The 19442-nt window shown below is 37.6% G+C and overlaps 1 protein-coding gene across 1 annotated transcript in view; it reads right to left on the bottom strand.

Moving 5' to 3' along the window:
* Window positions 1–19442, bottom strand: part of ATP8A1 (ATPase phospholipid transporting 8A1) — a 223768-nt gene that overhangs the window by 45950 nt on the left and 158376 nt on the right. Inside the window, exons 25-27 of the mRNA XM_040624838.1 lie at window positions 7043–7226; window positions 6828–6938; window positions 49–123 (exon numbers count right to left, since the gene is read on the bottom strand). Coding sequence (XP_040480772.1) covers window positions 49–123; window positions 6828–6938; window positions 7043–7226 — 370 coding nt within the window. The remainder of the gene's footprint in view (window positions 1–48; window positions 124–6827; window positions 6939–7042; window positions 7227–19442) is intronic.

Genomic DNA, 19442 nt, shown 5'->3' with positions numbered 1-19442 from the left:
TCTTAAAGTATTCAATAAAACAGGAATAATCAAATGTCTGAAACTTACCACATTATAAAGACCTATACACCATCTCTCAAAGAGGATCTGTCCAGAAAAGCCATTAACAAAGGCAAACCAGATCTAGGAAGAAAATGCCAAACGCCCAAAATTAGAACACAAAAAACGTAAATGCATTGCTTAGCATCCAGAAACTCAACCGCTGCATAATAGCAGTATTAACATAGGATTTTCACAACTTTCTTGAAAATGGCATTTCTCTCTTTGGCTTTCTAATCTGAAGGGATGCTTCAGAAGGTATTTGTTACTTAAGTCAGAATTGGTTTCAGTTGTTGAGTCAAAAAAGAATCATATTAATAGGCAATCATACATTTAAAAAATTATATACAACCTTATTTTTTAAAAGGCAATTTAGGTAATATATTTTATGTCATTAAATATTTAGAGCTTTAATTCTTTTTTAAAATATTTATCTCTTAGTAATTAAAGAGATAAATATCTCTTGGTAATAAAGGAGACAAATTGTTGTTTTGATTATATAAAATAACACGTTTGTTTAGAAAATGAAATGATTTCCTCTAATTATATAATCACAGTTTTCTTCTGTGTTGGCTGCATTCATCTAGGTCTTTTATATACATTCACAAATTTACCTTACTGGAAACCTACTGTGTATAGTGTCATGTCCTGCTCCTTTTCCTCTTAACATTATACAATAGATATTTTCTTAAGTTGTTACATATCCTTTAAAACGAAATTAGTACATCCTCTACAGTGTGACTGTAACTATTTTGGGATATTTAGTTTGCTTCCAGTTTTTTCCATTATACATAATTCTGAACTAGATATTCTTTTTTTTTTTTTTAAAGATTTTATTTATTTATTCGACAGAGATAGAGACAGCCAGCGAGAGAGGGAACACAAGCAGGGGGAGTGGGAGAGGAAGAAGAAGGCTGATAGCGGAGGAGCCTGATGTGGGGCTCGATCCCATAATGCCAGGATCACGCCCTGAGCCGAAGGCAGACGCTTAACCGCTGTGCCACCCAGGCGCCCCTGAACCAGATATTCTTGTACAGAAATCCTATACATCTCTATTTTCTAAGGATGGATTTTTTTTTTGTAAATAAAAGCTTTATTAAGGTATAATTGATATGCAAAAGACTGCACACAGTTAATGTATACAATTTGGTAAGTTTGGACATATGTGTTCACTGGTGAAACTGTCATCATAATGAAGGTAAGATACACATCCTGTCACCTCCAAAAATTTTCTTGTACCCCCTCCCCTTTTGAAGGATAAATGCTTAGAAGCAGAATTAATGGGTTAAAGTTTATAAACTTTTAAAATATTTCTTGATAATTGTAGCCATCAGAAAGATAATTGTAGCCATATATAAATTTGAATTTATGTATTAAAAATACTTGGTCACTTGAATTTGTGCTTTAAGCATAAATCTTCAAGTAATAAAGCATAATGTTCTTCTGTATTTTACAATTCTCTTAAAAACAGCAGCCTTAACTTTGGATACACAATGAAAGGCAAAAAAAAACCAAAACCCTTTCTCTAAGATGTTTAAGACAAACAGAAAATTAAAGCGAATATTAGTAAGTCAATAATCCATAGATTACTTTTAGGAAAGCAGACCTAAAATGTAATTAAAAATCAAGTTGATCTGGAAGAGTAAAAAGTCTAGCCCAGCAACGAGATTATATAAACACATACACAAAACCAAAGCATAACAACAACAACAAAACCTGTTGGAGGAAAGAAGTCTTGATGTGCCAGTCAAGTGAATTTTTGAATTAGAGTTGCAGGGACTTTGCTACACTTCACGTTTCATTTAACCTCATTATGGAAGCATGAATTGCTACAAATTCACCATTTATCAATATGTACCCAGGCTGGCCTCCCTATGAACAGCTTCTCTACCCACATTGATCCTTTTCCTTTTTATAGTGGAAAGGAATGATTGAGCATATATAAAAACGAATGTCTGCTTCATGAGATGGAAAAGAAAACAAAGGAGCAATAGCACATGAAAAATAAGTCCAAGTTGTGTTAGGGTTGTAACACACATTACCAACAACAATAACAGAAGCATAGGAATCCGAGTCAAATCTGAAATTCTTGCTTGCTTTGCTACATCTATTTACAGAAAAAAATTGAACATTTGCCCTAGACTAGGAGCCTGATCATTCATTAGTGCATGCTTTAAAAGAACTCCGCATGTTTATATGAAATTAAGTTTATTCCTTAGGGTGGTGCAGCTGACTTTACTTTTTTTTTTTTTTTTTTAAGCATAAGTAGACACAAGGTGACAAGATGGGCTTTAATGCTCTCTATTGTGTTTTCACATTTGGCCTTTTTCAGATGTGGATTATGTAAACACGTATTTGTGATACTCTGGGTGATGGTAATGTCCCCCCAACTGGGGACAGTGATTTATTGCAGCAATACACACTAAGAACCTCTTTGAGATATCTTAGAGTATGATGGAAATATGTGGAATTTTTAAACAAAAAGTTTCAAATTATGGCCTCACTAATCTATGAAGATGTGGTTCTATCATTGTTGGTCTGAAAAAAAGATGCATACCAAATTATCTAATGGATAGGACTTGGTTCAAAAGGTTATAGTCATAAATGTATCTGCAATCATCAATGCTATATACAATGAGAAAATTATGTTAAATTTGCGTATGAGCAAATATTTGTAAATGTGAATGGTCTCTTAGCTTTGTATGTAACATTTGGTGCAGATTCGAATGCCAATATGAGCATGAAATGTAAGAACCTCCCTCAAATCAAGTAATATTTACAGAAAGCTTAACATTCAAAATAGTTTGCAAATAAATATGTCTGCATTCAAAGTTTATTTAAAAATCCCTAATTTAACTGCTTTATGAAAGAAATGCAGAAATTTTTAAGTGGAAAGCTATCAATACATTTTTACCTTTTTACTTCTATTGAAAGGTATGTGAACATGTTTTTACAAATTATCTTCCTGCTTTAAAAAATTCTCATTCTAATTTCTTTCTTTAAAAAAGGAGACATGACTAGAATCTGAACAGAATCCTACACCTTTATACAAATATTTCGGCATTCAAGTTCACATTTTTTAGAGGAGAAAGAAAAGGTCTTTGATAGTGAAGAAGTCTACGGAAAGGCTGATTTCAAGCTAGTCTGATTTGTAGTTAAAAGATATATTAGAAACATACCCCGTACTAAATAAAACAACACCTAAATGACTGTAAACACATAAAAGCCCTTCTTTGACTCCGCCAGAACCATAGATTCAGAAAGAAAATACCAGTCTTTCTGGGGAGGTATGGAGATTATTTAAATTCACATGAAATCTATATCCCAGCACAATGTGCTTGGAAAGTATCACCTCATTGACTTCAATCAAAGCTTCTGGAACTTAGAAACACTACACTGTTTTGGGATCTTATCAGAAAACCTGGATGCGACCAATCATTTGAAAGAAAAGGTCCTATTTTGCTAGGAGGGAGTCAGATGTTTCAGAGGGGAAAAAACATCCCTTTAGAAAGAGCCAGTGATTTCAATGACCACCTTGGGCTACTGCTGGCGGCCCCCACAGTAAATATTTTATCCTGTACCTGCCATGTCTGTCTTTCTTTGTTTGGCTGTAATTTATGGCAATGGAGGAGCAAGATAGTGACGTTCCTAGCGCTATAGCAATGGGAAAGGCACTTGTTGCCAGTAATCTATGAAACCCATAGCGTTCCAGGCCATTCCTTTATTAGCAAAGAAACTTCAGACCTGCCTCTCCCAGTATTATTTTCTGAGTTCCACGTCCCAGCAGAGGCGTGGTAGTTAAAGCTTCCCAGACATTTTCCTCATGGAGCATTTCTGCATATTAAACAGCAGCTTACAAACAGTCAATGAGTCCTCTGCTCCCACGCCTGATCGGCACAAAAACTGAAAGGAGAGATTCGAGACTGGCAGTTGTCCTCACTAGAGACACCCAGCGATGTGTTCTCTGTCTATTCACTCACAGGAGTGACGTGAGCCATTAACATCTGCAGAACTTGTTTTAGCTGGCAAACGCTGGGTATCTGGGAATTGATTTAAAAGGTCAATTCCTTTCCAAGACAGTTGAATTATATTCAAAATATATTTCTATAAAGTGCTAAAAGAAAAATACCTTAAAAATGAGATTTCCCATAGAGTTTAGGACTTACTTCCTTTTCAACGTGTAAAGAATTTGATCAGTGCTAAATATCTCATGAAGAGGCTTTAAATTCAAAGCCAAGTGAAATTTAGGGCTAATCTACCACAAATCGCATAACTCTGGATCTGAAACAGAGCGTGCAGTTTTAGTCTTTCATGTGAGTTTAATATATTTTATTTCCCCCACTAGTACATAAGTTTTGCCCACTTTATTGTTGATTGTCAAATAATCTAGATTTTTTAAAAGCAACAAGTTACGTACTCATTTCATTTTATAAAATTAAATTTTTGTAAGCTGATTTATTGCTGCCAGTGGCTTTAAACTCCCGTATCTTCAAAACTACTTGTAAATAACTGTATAAACTGATATTTTTTTGAGTATCAATGTTTAGGATGAGAAGAAAATACAAATAAGAAAAATTAGAACTATAGAGGGGATTGGGAATCAAAAATTATCATTTTAGAAAAGAATCACAAATTTACACATACAACAAAGAATATATCTGTTTTTGATATTTTAAACTATTTTAGAAGGGCATTTTGCTTCAAAACAAAGACTATTCCAGATAAAATTCATCAGTAATGAACAATAAGCTCATAGATTATCCTGTTTATGTCTCCAAGGACTTGATTATTTTACCTAATGGGTTGTAACCTAATTATAGAATTTTCGTGACCAATAAATGAAAACTGCCTGCATACTTCGAAACTAAGTTTCATTTTCCTAGCTTGTCTCATAAGAACTATGCTCAGTCAACATTTTAATAAGGAGATAAGCATTCTGACAGAGGCATTAAGAACGGCTGAACAAAACAGCGGCTCCCAACTAACGATCAGTAGGGTAAATGTGAAATCCACTGACTTTTTTCTTTGTTATAGTGTTACTTTTTTCTGGTGTAAAGTATGAGATATTATTTCCATACGGCAAGTGGTTAGGTTGTGTCTCTCCTGACAGACGTATAGAAACAGCAGATTAGAGGGCAAACTGGCTTACACGGACATGTGTGAAGGAGCCCTGGACAGATTTATGAGGGTGTGGGCAAGTCCTCAGACGGGAGTGGAAGACGGAGGGTTTTCTTAACAAGCTATGGGGCCCTTATCACCGTGCTGTGTGGAGCAGCAAGGGGAGCAAGAAACTGATGACACCTACTAGAGTTTAAGTATTACGAATACAGCTTCTGATGATAAAATGGCTATATATTAAAAAAAAAAAAAAGGTAAATAACTTCTCTATCATGTCCTGGTTAATCATTTAGTTCAATTTATCCACAAGTGCTGTGCTCTCCAGTATGGTAAATATGGGCCACATATGGCTCTTGAACACTTGAAATGTGACTAGTCCAAATGGAGATGTGCTGTTAGTATAACATATACACCAGATTTTAACACTTAGTATGAAGAATGTGAAATATTGCATTAATAATTTTTTAATAGTGATTACATGTCAAAATGATAATTTTGAATATACTAAGATAAAGAAAATGTCATTTTAAAATTAACCTGGGCTTTAATTTTTACTTGTTGTTAATGTGGTTCCCAGAAAATTTTAAATTACACATATGGCTTACGTTGTATTCTATTGGCAAGCTCCTGGAGAACAGAAACGAGGCTTGATTTACTTTGTCGTTGCTGAACTAAGCCTGGTGCCTGGCACCCAGCAGGTGGTGCAAAACGTTTATAAAACAGAATGCCTCCTTTTAGAGGTGACATTCCTGACCTGGGTTAAGTTTTACTTTTAATAATATGTTATATATGGTACCAGAAAAGGAATACAGAAGTTCGTTGCTATCCAGACGCAGGAACTGAATGTTCTGATAATTTTTAGACAAATTCTCATTATCTGAACTCTTGCTACCTACCAACCAACTCAGAAGCCAAAATAAGTCTGGATAGCAAGGGATACTTGTATATAAGTAAGTTTGAAATACAATAAGAACTACAAGAGGACCAATACTAGCAAAACTATTTATGTATCCTTCCTGATTCTACCCTTTAGAATTGTTGTCTTCAATTTTATGTCTGTCATTCCGTTACTTTCTTTTCAAATAGTTTTCCATGTGTGTGCATCCCTAAATAGTGTATTAGGCATCTGCCTTTGGCTCAGGTCATGATCCTGGGGTTCTAGGATTGAGTCCCACCTTGGGGGGAGACATCCCTGCTCTGCGGGGAGCCTGCTTCTCCCTCTTCCCCCTGCTCATTCTCTCGTGCTCTCTCTCTCTCAGATAAATAAAATCTTAAAAGATTTTAAGAGCACAAGCTGGGGGAAGGGCAGAGGGAGAAGCAGGCTCCCCGCTGAGCAGGGAGCTGGACGTGGGGCTCTATCCCAGGACCCTGGGATCATGACATGAGCCAAAGGTAGACACTTAACCGGCTGAGCCACCCAGGCACCCCAGTTTGTAGTCTCTCAAAAACTGAAAACATCACTTCATTAGTTCTAATTCAGCAGATCTTACCAAAACGATATAACATTTTTAGCCACAAATTTAAACAATCATTATTCTCTGTGGCCGACAGACTTCACCATGTTTGGAAGTTATAAAAAGTGGGCAAATGAAGGATTCACTAAAACAATGAGAATTTTTCTTTAAGTATACGTGCACCTGACAAGGATTTTAAACTTAACCTGCTATTACCTCAATAATATAGAGGACTATATTCTTGTAGAAGCAGTACAAAATGCACTTGGAGACTCTGTTATAGTTCCAGGCACCATGCACCATCAATAAATTCTTCAAGTACTTGAACTAAAATAGAAGTAGAAAAGAATTAGTATGGAAAAGAATGAGTATTTTTCCCTTCATACCGCCAGCTGAGACTCGTGCTGTGTTCTGCAGAAATGCTGCTTTACCTGAGCTATGGAGTAATCAGAAGAATTGGCAGCCTGAAGACCTTCATTGCCACTTATACCAACGCCGACGTGCGCCGTCTGTATCATGCTGACGTCGTTGGCTCCATCGCCAATTGCAAGCGTTATGACTTTGACTTGTTTCTTAACCATCTCAACAACTTCAGATTTTTGAAGAGGAGAAACCCTGAAATTAGAACAAATGATCAATTAGCTCCACTTTCTGAAAAAAGGAGTTTTGAAATGTTATTGTCTTGAAGGGTAAAAGAAGGAGAAGATCCAGAAGAGTTCTATGAAATACCATTATGGAAAAGTCTTAGGTTTGCAAATGTTCAGTTCTCTATTAACCTGGTTGCCACTTTAGACGAGATCGGGTGTGTTCAGGGTGGGATGGCCGTAGACCCTGGTTGCCACTTTAAGGAAAAAGTCAAGTCTAAGAAGCAAACCTCTAGGTAATAGGTAGAAGCCACAATGCCCTGTTAAACGCTATTTTACTGGAATGGCTGCATTAATTTGTTTTGTTTTTTTTTTTTTTTTTTTAAAGATTTTATTTATTTATTCGACAGAGATAGAGACAGCCAGCAAGGGAGGGAACACAAGCAGGGGGAGTGGGAGAGGAAGAAGCAGGCTCGTAGCAGAAGAGCCTGATGTGGGGCTCGATCCCAGATCGCCGGGATCATGCCCTGAGCCGAAGGCAGACGCCCAACCGCTGTGCCACCCAGGCGCCCCAGGCTGCATTAATTTGTTAAAGAAATAACACTGGAATTTAGAATGAAACCTCTGAATGAAAAAGGTCCGAAAGGCCGCTGAATGGAGTCAAAATACTACACTAACTAAATCCTATACTGTACCTGGAAGATAAAAGTTTTGAGCCTCTGTAAGCATCTTAGGTAATGTACTAGATATACATTTAAAACAACTTAGACCTCAAATTAGCAGTAGGGAAATGGCTAACCTCTCGACCTGCTCTCAAACACCGTGATGAATTGACCCAAATAAATGCCAAGTGCCTGATTACATGGTCCACCTGCCTCAATTTTCTTCCAAAGGTGCTAACGGCCAAGTGGAATCAAGCAGCCTTTTATACAGATGTGGATCAGGAACAGAGAACACCAGCATCTGTACCTACTAAAATCATATTTGGCTTTACTTTAGATCAGAGTATCACAAACTTTTAAAAGCCACTTAAGTAATAAACCCCATGCCAGTGAGGGAAGGGTTCAAAGACCGCATGCAGCAGTGTAATTACTATAGCACCCATAATTATTGGCAATTAAAAGAGGAAAACTAAACAGTGAACTGAGTCAGTGAACTATGAAGACAGTAATTAAATATGAAGAAACAACTAACACACACGGTCAAGAAAAATAACTCATTAAATTCTTTATCAAGGTGAATCAGAACAGGTGTCTAATACATACCTGCTGGAACGTCTGCTAAGTCATTTATCATTCTACCTAAGAATGGAGACCATTACTCTGCAAGACGATATCTTGCAATTTTCCTATTTCCTGTGGAATAATTCCTAGCAGTGGCTACCTTGCGCAGATATTCCAAGTCTGGCAATAGCACAAAATGACCCAACTGTGAACACAGCGAGCGAACGGGTGTGAGTAGCAGCCATTATGGGCTTTTTCACAGTTGGCCCCCATTTTCCTTTGAAGCAATTTTCCTTTCATTTTCACATTTTATTTAATTTTTCTTAACAGGCTAATATAAATTGGTAAGCCCGCTGGCTCTAGGCCAATGTTTTAAACATGGACTACCACTAACATTTAGTAGATGTCAAAAAAGAATGCTCACCAAGAAATGATCTAAACAGCAAATGGGAAATGGACATGAAAAGAGAGAAGCATTTGAAAACATTTATCAAATTCCCTTCATAACTTAACAGGCTCACAATGTAAATAATGGTGAAGTCACACCATGGGATCGATGGAGCTAGAAAACAGTGGTTCCCCCCCCCCCCCCTTGGCTGAATGTGTAATAAAGGACAAATCCCTGCATGGTGAGCTAATGGTAGTGATTTAAAGCAACATCAGAAAAGAGTTGGACTCAACTCTGTTTTCTTTCTTCATGGCTATTACAACCAACCACTATTTTCTCTGCCTGACACCACAATTTTCAATGCCCCCAAATTAAAACTGGCTGAGGACTTTCACCAACTTTGTGAATGTGGGTAACTCAGGTGTTAAAAATGGAGTATTAATCCCCTTGGCAAGAACAACGCCTCTGTGTGTGTGTGTGTGTGCGTGCTCGCACATGCATTTTGAAGATGATACAGTGGGAGGCCTCCGCAAAGTTACACTGCAACTGTTATTAGCAGGAGTATCTATAAGCTAACAGCAGACAATGGGCTTGGAAGAAGATTCAAGAAACAGCAGAAGCTTTCATAACTGATGTGTTTGACATAGAAGTTGGGTGCTTAAAAAAGATGTCTGATTTAAGTGGGGATTCATAAAAAATAAAATACACATACACAAAACATTTAATGCATCAACATACAAACTTGTGATGTAGAGCAAAGAACCTACTTTGCACAGGGGTCTGCTGTTTGAGATTTTGTGTATATATATATTTGTGGCAGAAACCTCACTCATGAGGTGCAATCCATGGCTGGTTCCATTCAAAGTGGAGATCAGAATATACTGCTGCCTCCACTCCAGTTTATTGTTCTCTTACCCACTTTAGAATAAACAGCAAGTTTTTTTTTAACAACACAGAAAGTCTCCCGAGAGCATTCTACCTGGTTTTCCTAGCAACAATTTTGACTGATGCCTAGTAAGCACCAAGTCAACTCATGAAAAGTGTCCTTCCAGCTTTGGGCGTGATGTGCTGTGGGCACCAACAGCGTGTCTTAGGGCGGGAATGTGGTTCAAGGGGACTCAGGTTAGTCAAGCTGAAATCAGTTAAAAAGATCTGTTTTTACAGCATCCGTTTAAAAAAATTTTCCTTGCTATAAGGGGGTTACAAGATAGCAAAAACAAACTTATAAGACCTTAAAAATGAGCGTAGCATAAAGCTCCTTGATGTAATTGCCAGTACTTAATAATTTCAGAGGATGTGGAAATCAGAACGGGCCATAAGAGGATTCCTTGACGAGTTAGAATTCCTTGACGAGTTAGAATTTGACTTGGCCTTGACAAGGTGGGGAGAACTCACGTCAGGCAACATGAATAGCATATACCAAATTTCTTCACATTCAAAATGATCTAAAATGTATTCCTTTTACCGTTGTCCTTCCATCTAATAAAAGGTCACTATCTGAATTCACACATTAGAGTTTATTCACTTTGACTTTTGTACACATGCTTTGATATTTGTACAATATCCAGAATAGTCTCGAACAACCTGACTACATGCTAATTCTTCCAAATGTCTATCAAAAAAAAAAAATCACATATCCATGGTTGAGAAAACCTAAAGTCTAAACTTTACAAATGTCAATAGGGACCCAATGGGTAATTCAGAAACATCATAAAAACAGTGCTTTCTACTCTAGATTTTTTTTTTTTTAAACCACGCATGGGTCTGCATCAGGGCTTAAATTATACAGAGTTCTTTTCTCCTCTACTGTTGCTCTTTCATTTTAAGCGAAGTCAGAGGCTCTGTGGGAAAAGACTACACATCCAGCATGTACTGTAAAGGTCCAGTTTTCTTCCTGTGGCTCCAAAGACAGAGGGTGGTCCCTGTGATACAACCTCGCCGCACATGGAGGGCAGAAATGCTTCTCCGATACTATTTTGGCTATAGTTTCTGCACATGCTATTCATTATTTTTCTTATTTGCTATGTAGTAACTCTCATTGCCCTATGAACGTTACATCAGAGTACTGGAAGTTTTTACCGCTGAAGCTGAAAGTGTATAGGGTAGCACAACCTAAATAAGCCTCATTTTGCATTCTTTCCGTGGGATCGGCTAAACGAATCGCCTTTTTAAATGGAATGTGGATAAAAATGATAACGTGCAGACACATAAGAAAGAATATTTTAGGGGACTTTGTATAGGTAGCCAGAAAGGAGTACAATCATTGATCTTCTTGTATTGTGTTTTTAGGTTAGTAACCTAAAAAATATCTCATTATATACACTAGAAAGTAGGTTGATAATGTAACCTCTCAAAAATATACTGTGAACTTTAAAGTTACTATAAAGTTGTCATTAGAAGGTGAATCTAGAAAAAAAGATGTAAAGAACATGGAGGAATATATTTCTTAACTATCCTGAAGTGTTTTTTAGAGTGAGCCTGTGTGTATAGGGCCCCTGTATTTACTAAGCTTGAGGGCTGCTCCTAGTGACTATTTAGAGTCAGGGTCGTTAGTGGGGGGCTCTGCTGTATTTTTCCTTTGCAACACACTTCCTAAGATTTCTCCTTGCAAATCAGTCTATTTATTCTCCCACTGAGTCATATTCTGCTAATAAAAAAAATTAAAAAGGGAGAAAAAAACCCAAGTGAAAAAATTTTGAGATTCTGATTCTTCTTTGAACTAAAATTTGTTAGGCTCCTTTGTAAAGTTTTGAATTGAGGAGGCATTAAAATTTGGCAAAAAAAATCGGTTGCGTGTACCAACATTACATAAATGTGGTAACACTTCTAGAAACTCATCATCAATTTATTACTGGAATGAAAACAGTCGCTTACATAGCATCCCCAAAACTATACTTAGCATATGGTACATAATGAAACATTCAACTTCTTCTAGGTAAGAGAACTGTATTATTCAAATGACTGGTGAGTGAGTTCTTTCCTAGGCTCCAAGAGCAACAACTGTTGATATACTGTGCAGTCAGAGGCATCAAGGGGGCCTTATAATACAGGGATTGAGTCTACAGAAATAAAATATAGATAGCCTTTCCACAGGATAAAAAGGGAAAGTAACTTTTAGAAAGATGTCTTTTTGCAATGTATTTCCTTCCTTCCTAGCATGGAGCTTAAGGTGGGCCTTGAACTCACGGACTCTGAGATCAAGACCTGAGCTGAGATTAAGAGTCGGATGCTTAACCAACTGAGCCACCCAGGTGCCCCCTGCAATGCATTTTAGATGCAATTCTTTTTTCTCCTCCTCCTCCTCCTCCTTCTTATTTATTTTTTTGGATTCAGGTTGTTATAGGTAAACTACTACCGTCTCCAGTTTCAATGATTCTGATAATATTTTAAATAGGGACTGATTGTATTGATAGTGTATATCTGAATATGCATGTGTGTGTGTATGTGTTCACAGGCATCCCACACTTCTAGCTGGCAACTTTACCTTATCAAAACCCCAAAAAGAAAATTCCTGATAGCAGAAATCTTTATTATCATATTCACACCAGAGAATAGTTTGTCCACAGTGATACTGTTCATTTTCTTTTTCTTTCTTCCTTTCTTTCTTTCTTTCTTTCTTTCCTTTCTTTCCTTTCTTTCCTTTCTTTTTTTCTTTTTTTAAATATCATTTAGTTATCTGGAACCTACCACATATTCAGCCCAGAGCAGATGTAAAAATGGTAGTGGAACTGAATAAACGGTGATTTTGCAAAAACAAGAAATTCATCTCATTATGTCATTATACCAACACTACAACTCTTACTCATTTTTCACTGTCTGCTGCTAGGAGGCAAAGGTCTGTTTAATCTGCTTTGTATCTAGATTGCAGAAGTACATAAGGGGTATTAGATTCTCTAGACTTTCTCAAAGGGATAGGAAAAACAGATGGAAAATTAGTAGGTAGAGAAGAAACGTACCACTTCTTCAAGGGAAAGTGGGTATACTCAGAATGGGTCAGAGCCAGATGACAGGGGGCCTCTGCATGTCAGGTTAAGAAAGTTTGAATATCACAGCTAGCCCTAAGCAACAGGAGATGTTAATTAAAAAGCTTTTGAGCCAAAAAAGAGCATGGTAGAAGCAGTGCAATAAAAGAATTTGGATTGCCCACCAAAATGTATCTTTTTTATAAAGGTAGATACCTATACCTATCTCTATATATGTATCTGAATTGAAAAGAAAAGAAAGGACACATGAGGTGGGTAGGGGGTTTTGAATGAAAGTGGGATCAGAGATGACCCTGAGGTTTCAGATGTGAGTGATGGAGAAAATAATGGCCTAATCATTAATAGAAAAGGCAGGAAGATTTACAGAGGAAAATTCTCAAGGAAGTTCTAGAGCCTGGGAAGTTCAGGGTGTGGTGGGCTATCCTAGCTGCATCATTAAGTATATGGGCTGAAGAGTCAGAACTAAGCTTAGAAAAAAAATGCAGAGCTGGGTATGTGCATTCAGGCATCAATTACTCATCAAGTGTTAAAGTGATCCTTTAGTATGTGATGAAATTTCTATGGAAGAATATAAAGAGCAGAAAGGAGAAGAAAGTACAAGATCTTAGGACCTTCCTTCTGCCTCTAAAAGTTCTTAAGAACTTTTACTGAACTACTGAACCAGGAGTTAATATGAGCCTATATATAGGACAGTGGTCTATGGACTCTTGCTCCAAGAAGACATAGTGGCAGAGAGAGACAGTAGGTCCAGCTACTTTTCTCAGTCGAGGGAGCCCTGCCTACAGGAATGGTGTGCTCCCACCTGGGAAGCATGTCTACTCAAGAAGGCCTAGAGTGCTTCCCCTTTCAAGCTCTGCTCTTTTGTGACCTTGCCCTCAGAGTGGTTAAGAGCTGCGGTCTCCATCTCTTCCCATTCTTGATATCTGGCTGGAGCCCACATGGGCACTGGCTTTCTTCCCTTTTCTTGTGACTCTGGGTAAGGAAGGGATGGAACTTCCTTAGGCTGTAAGGAAACCAACTTGCTTTTCCTTTCTTCCTTCCCTCTCTACTTCTTGGGAATTCTCTCCTATGTGGATGGGTTTCACCAAAGACTTTTTTCTCCTCTTAGAAATATCTAGTGGAAGATGAAACGAGTGGTAGTGCTGGCTACTGACAGAAATGGAAATAAAATCCTGAAGATGCCAGGAGCTAAAGAAGTGTGGTAAATTTGAGGGTCACACTTAGTAAAAATCTATGAGAAACCTTTGGGGAAACATGAAGTAGTGGATACCTGTCGGAAGGAAAGAGTGGTGTTCCAGGGGCCATAGATACACACAGGCAGGAAAAGATTTTCAGCTGTACTGTCCACTCCCTGTGGTGCCCTATGTGAGCCCAGGCTGACCAGTGTCAGGGAGGTGAGAGTGGGCTAGATGGAGCAAAGGAGCTCCTCTCTCACTGTAACTGAAGATTTTGGTGTAGGCTTGGAGCTTGTAGAAACTCAGACTCCCCCAAATAACATGCTTGAAAGACTCCCCAATTTCAGGAGTATCCCCAGTGCCCTAAAACTAGGACCCCAGGAAAATTCCTACCTCATACCTTGGATCAGGAAAGTTAGAGCTTTCTAGTCAACCTCAGGGCATGGAGCCAGGCGGGGACAGGTGCCAATGACATGGGTGTGTTAACAAAGCCTTCAATGTTACCTTATGCAGGTAATTCCACCAAAACATGGCTGCCTCTAACAAGAGCAATACTTGGGCAAAGGAACAAGGGGAAAACAGGGATTCGTGAAGCTCAGACTGAGCCCTGTCTCCAATTCTACCTCAACTTAGGACGTAGCTGTCACCTTTCTTCCAAAGGACTTTACTGCCAGTAGGGAAAATGAGGAAAAATACCTTACAAGGAAAATAGGAGATCATAAGTATGAAAGAAATTACAATGACTTACAAGAAAGTAGAACTAGTAAAAACAGATATAACAAGAATTTTTAAAAGGAATGCTAAAAAAAAAAACCACACACAACCTTGGAAAGATTTGGGAAGATACTGAAACATGAAACCAGAACAAGCAGTTATAATGAAGAACCAACTGAAAATAAGTAATATAGAAATGTAACTCCTAAAATAAAAAAGCCAATAGTAAACTGAATAGTAAATATAATAGAGCCTGGAAATTCAAATAAAAAGCTATCCCAAAAGATATTAGGAAATTAAATGAGAATGAAAGATTGTGAGAAAAACGAAAAGAAATGGAGCAATATAGGTGACGATACTTAATAGGAGTTCAATAAGAAAATAAAGAGGGACAGAATGAAACAGAATAACTTTCTAGAATTAAAGAAAGACATGTTCTTCTATTAAAAGGGATCACACAGTGCCAAAAAGAAATATGAGAAAAAGGTACTTACCCATAGGCACTTTATGGTTAAATTAAGAATAAGAAAAATTTCTAAAGGTTTCTGAAAGATAAAGCAGATTACTTTAAAAAGAAATCAGATCTGACTGACACTGGATGCATACACAAAATTACTTTAAAATCTTCAGTTTTTTTCTCCTTATGGAGGGGAGCAGGAAAAGAAAGACATACTAATATATATAGACATTAAGCAAAAATATGGTTATCAAAACCTTAGAAATAACCAGACATAGAATATAGATTGTAAAGCCTGCAAACCAGCACAATATAATCTGATTTAGACAGTGGACAGTAGGGGGAAAAGAAACAAAAATCATAATAAATGAAAAACTCAAATTAAGATCAAAGAAATGAGGCTAAGATAGTAATAATTATAATAAATATAAATGGGTTAAATTCGCTGACTGGAAGAGATTCTCAGGTTAGATTACAACAAAAAGATCCACCGATATATGGTGTCTAAGAGACATACTTTATAATAATAGCTAATAGAACATTTATTTGCTCACTATGTTTTAAGTTCTCTACTTGTTTTAATTTATTCAATCCTCAGAAGAACCCTAGAAGAGATAGGTTACTATTATTGTCATTTTGCAAATGAAGACACTGAGGCACAGAAAGATTATATAACTTAAGGTAAAAGAGCAAGTAAGTGGTGAGGCCAGGATTCAACCCTAAGCAGTGTGGATTTAGAGACAGTATTCTTAACCACTAGAATATAGAGAAGGATTGAATGTAAGAGTTTAGGAAAAAGAAAAAGACAAGGCACATACAAAACAAAGGAAAGCCAGGTTAGCACTATTAATGTAAGACAAAATAGAATTCAGGCCATAGGAAAAGCCATGATGGCCAGAGAGAATCTTTATGTATGATTTCTCACCAGAAATATTCAATTAGGCCATATAAAAGAAAATTTGATAGATTTCTAAGAGTAACATAATTTTAAATAATGGCTACCAATGCAGCAAATACATGTATTAACCCATTTATTCCTCACAATTCTATAAGAGCAATTATTTTTAATTGTTTCAAGAATGAAGAAACTAAAGCTGGAGAAGTTGGATAACATATTGCTCAGCTAACAAGAAGACACAGGGCTTGGACTTAGATTCTGGAAAGTCCGGCCCCAGAGCCTGAGTGCTAAAGTATACAGCATCACAAACAGAGAGAAAAGGGTAGATTGTTTAGTAAATGGTATTGGGAGAATCTGCTATGTAGACATGAATAACATCACATCCCTTCTTCATAAGATACATAAAAATAATGGATTAAAGACCTATATGGAAAACAGAAAGTTAGGAAGTTGACAAAAGAAATGTCTGAGAATATCTTTATCAATTGGAAGTTCTCAGTGATTCAAAAAGCACAGAACATAATTTACCTTTTGTCTAGAGCTGCTTTCATGCTACAATGGCAGAGATGAGTAGCTATGACAGAGACTGGATAGCCCAGAAAGCCTAAAATATTTACTATCTTGCCCTTTACAGAGAAAGTTTGCCCATCTCTGCTCTACGAAATACTCCTTTCCTCTTGGAAAATGCTATCCGGAACCACCTCCTCTTTCATGTCTTACCTTAAAGCTTGTTTTATATACTTTTCTTGTCTCTGTTTCTGTTCCCTTGGTAATGCCTTTTGTTTTCCAAGACCATTTTCCCCTGGGATGCAGTCTCTCCCTTCTCTTGATTCCATGCCCTACAGCTGCTAAACAGTTATTCTTACATCCTACCTGGTCTTGACTCTTGGAACTCTAGCCTGGCCCCAAAAGCCAGGCCTTTAACTTGCCCTAAATGGGGATGGCTCAAATGGGTTTATTAGAAAGAAGGTAATTTCTAGAAACCTTATGGGTTCAAGGAGACCCAGTTATACCAAAGTAACTCTGCTTTCCTTTCCCACACAAAATCAGGTCAGTAGACAGCTAGATCAAAGAAATGTTGTAGGTTACATATACCATGTCCTTAACAAACCGGAAAATGCAGTCCTTTATTCTATCACCACAAAACTGAAGGAGAACTGTACATAATCTATTAGGTGGATTTGTTTTGGACTGAAGAATACATTAGAATGCTGACTTATTGATTTATGTAAAGCTTTAGGGAGGACTTGGTGGGAAGCTGCAGAGTCTGTACTTAAAATTGCTGAACAGAAAAGCATCATCAAGAATTTGAATGTAGTTATGAAAGATATGTACACTTATTCCAAGTTAGCAAGATAGAAAACAGAAAAAGACTGAAATGATTAAGATATCATTTAAGAGGCATGATCATGGAAATCAAGATAGCAGTTACTCTTGGGAGGATAATAACGCTAAAGGGAGCACGAGGGGGCTTCTGAGGTGCTGGTCAGGCTCGGGTCCTTGATACAGGAATGCATTTGCTTTATAAATATTCACTAAGTTGCATGCTTATACTTTATGTACTTTCCAATACAGGTTAACTCTGTTTTATTAGAATTACATGATCTGCAGTTCTAACTGGGGGGTGTGTGTGTGTGTGCGCGCATGCACATGTGTGTGTTGGGTGATGGCAGTTTATCTAAACTGAGCACATCTAAAACTATATAATGTTGAATTACAGTGGAATTCTCAAGTGTTTAGATTTATCAATCTAAATTTTGCTGTCAAATACGGACTTCCCTGGTGGGGACGTGAACATCCTAAGTGGCTAACAGGCTGTAACATGGCCTCATTGCTCCTTTAACATTATTCAGTAGAGACAGGGCAGCAAATGAGACAGACAGGGCTGAACAGCTTATTAGATTATGTGAAAGCAAAATATGGCCATTTTATGAAGTTATAAAATTGATTCAGGATGTCCTCTTTTAGCCATACACGTATGAAAGAAATATTCTCTCAATATTTCCAACATTGATTCATGTTTTCTTGGAAGCAAATATGGGGTTGACATTCATTAACAGTTTGTAAGTTTTCTCAAAGCCAAACATCTGCTTGGCATCCGATGGTGTTCACAAACTTTTTTCTTTAAAGGAATGTCTGTTGAGCATTTATTAGCCTCATTGTGCTTTATAACTACCCTTTAAGTAGAACATTTATTTAGAGAAATCCTTAAAGTTTAAGACCATCCCAAAAGATTTGAGAAGTAGATCTGTCTTAACCCTTTACTTAATGCACTCATGCTATGACAGAAAGTATTCGAAGTGTCCCTTTAGACCTCTTCAAGGAGGACCTGTTGATCAGACTGAGGTGAAAGGTTTTGCCTGGAATGCCACTCCCGAGTGACGACACTCACTGAAGTCAAGTGTTTTTTTATGCACTATGGGGAAAATGGCCTAAAAGGGGGGTTAAACTTTGATTAGAGATGTTGCAAGTAGGGAAAAATGCTTACTTCAATTTAACTTCTGCTTTTCAGAAGACATGAGTACATAAATTATGGAGGAGAACGGTGATTACTAGACAGTCTAAAAGCTGGAGGCTCTAGGCCAATTTTCAACCAACTGTCACAGAACATAAGTTTCAAAATATGTTTAAACGAAACTGACAACTACAGAAAAAATGTAAAATTCTTTGAAAGGCTGGGTTATGTGAACTGATGAGGATCTCAGAAACCACATGCCATTTAACACACAGCAATACTTCACTGCAACACTCCCACCCTCTTCTGGAGGGAATATTAAAAGAGGTAGAACAGATGCTTCCCCAAATTAAGCTGATCCAAGCAGTAGACAGACCCTTCCCAGCAGAGAGTGGCCCACAGAAGTAGGGTTTGTCCAGAAAGTGAAAGGCCTACGAGGGGGTCCTCTGGCCCAGAAGCTTTCAAGCTGGAAGGAAATTACCAAGGAAGGGTGCATGTGTGCTTGGATCTCCCACCTTTCCCCGCCAGAGAAGCTCTACTCTTAGCTGCTTAGACATCCAGGCTCCGTGGAGGATTTGAATCACTGTTAAATGCCAAGCTCTTCATTTTATAGGCCACAAAAACCAAAGCCAGAGAAATTCCATTAGGTAGCCAAGTGCCAGAGAGGTAAAAATTTGAACAAGAATTTCATGAATCCTCAGATAAAATGCCACTTTGCAGAACAGTTCTTGATTTTAGGGGTATCCATAAATACTCACAAGTCTTAGAGCAAGTTTTTCCCTGTTCTACCTGCCCAAGACTTTCAGGGGGTCTGTGAAGCCCCTAAAATGGCACATTCGATTTTACCTATTTGTGTGTATGTGTATTTTTTTGGAGGGGGGAATGACCCACAGCTTTCATGCTCTTCAAAAGTATCTGATCACACCGATAAGAACTGGTATACTTGAGCAAGGG

Source organism: Ursus maritimus, unplaced genomic scaffold (assembly GCF_017311325.1).
Source record: "Ursus maritimus isolate PB19 unplaced genomic scaffold, ASM1731132v1 scaffold_8, whole genome shotgun sequence".
Lineage (NCBI taxonomy): Eukaryota > Metazoa > Chordata > Mammalia > Carnivora > Ursidae > Ursus > Ursus maritimus.
Note: the sequence above shows the minus strand (reverse complement) of the source record. Positions and strands in the feature narration are given on the sequence as shown.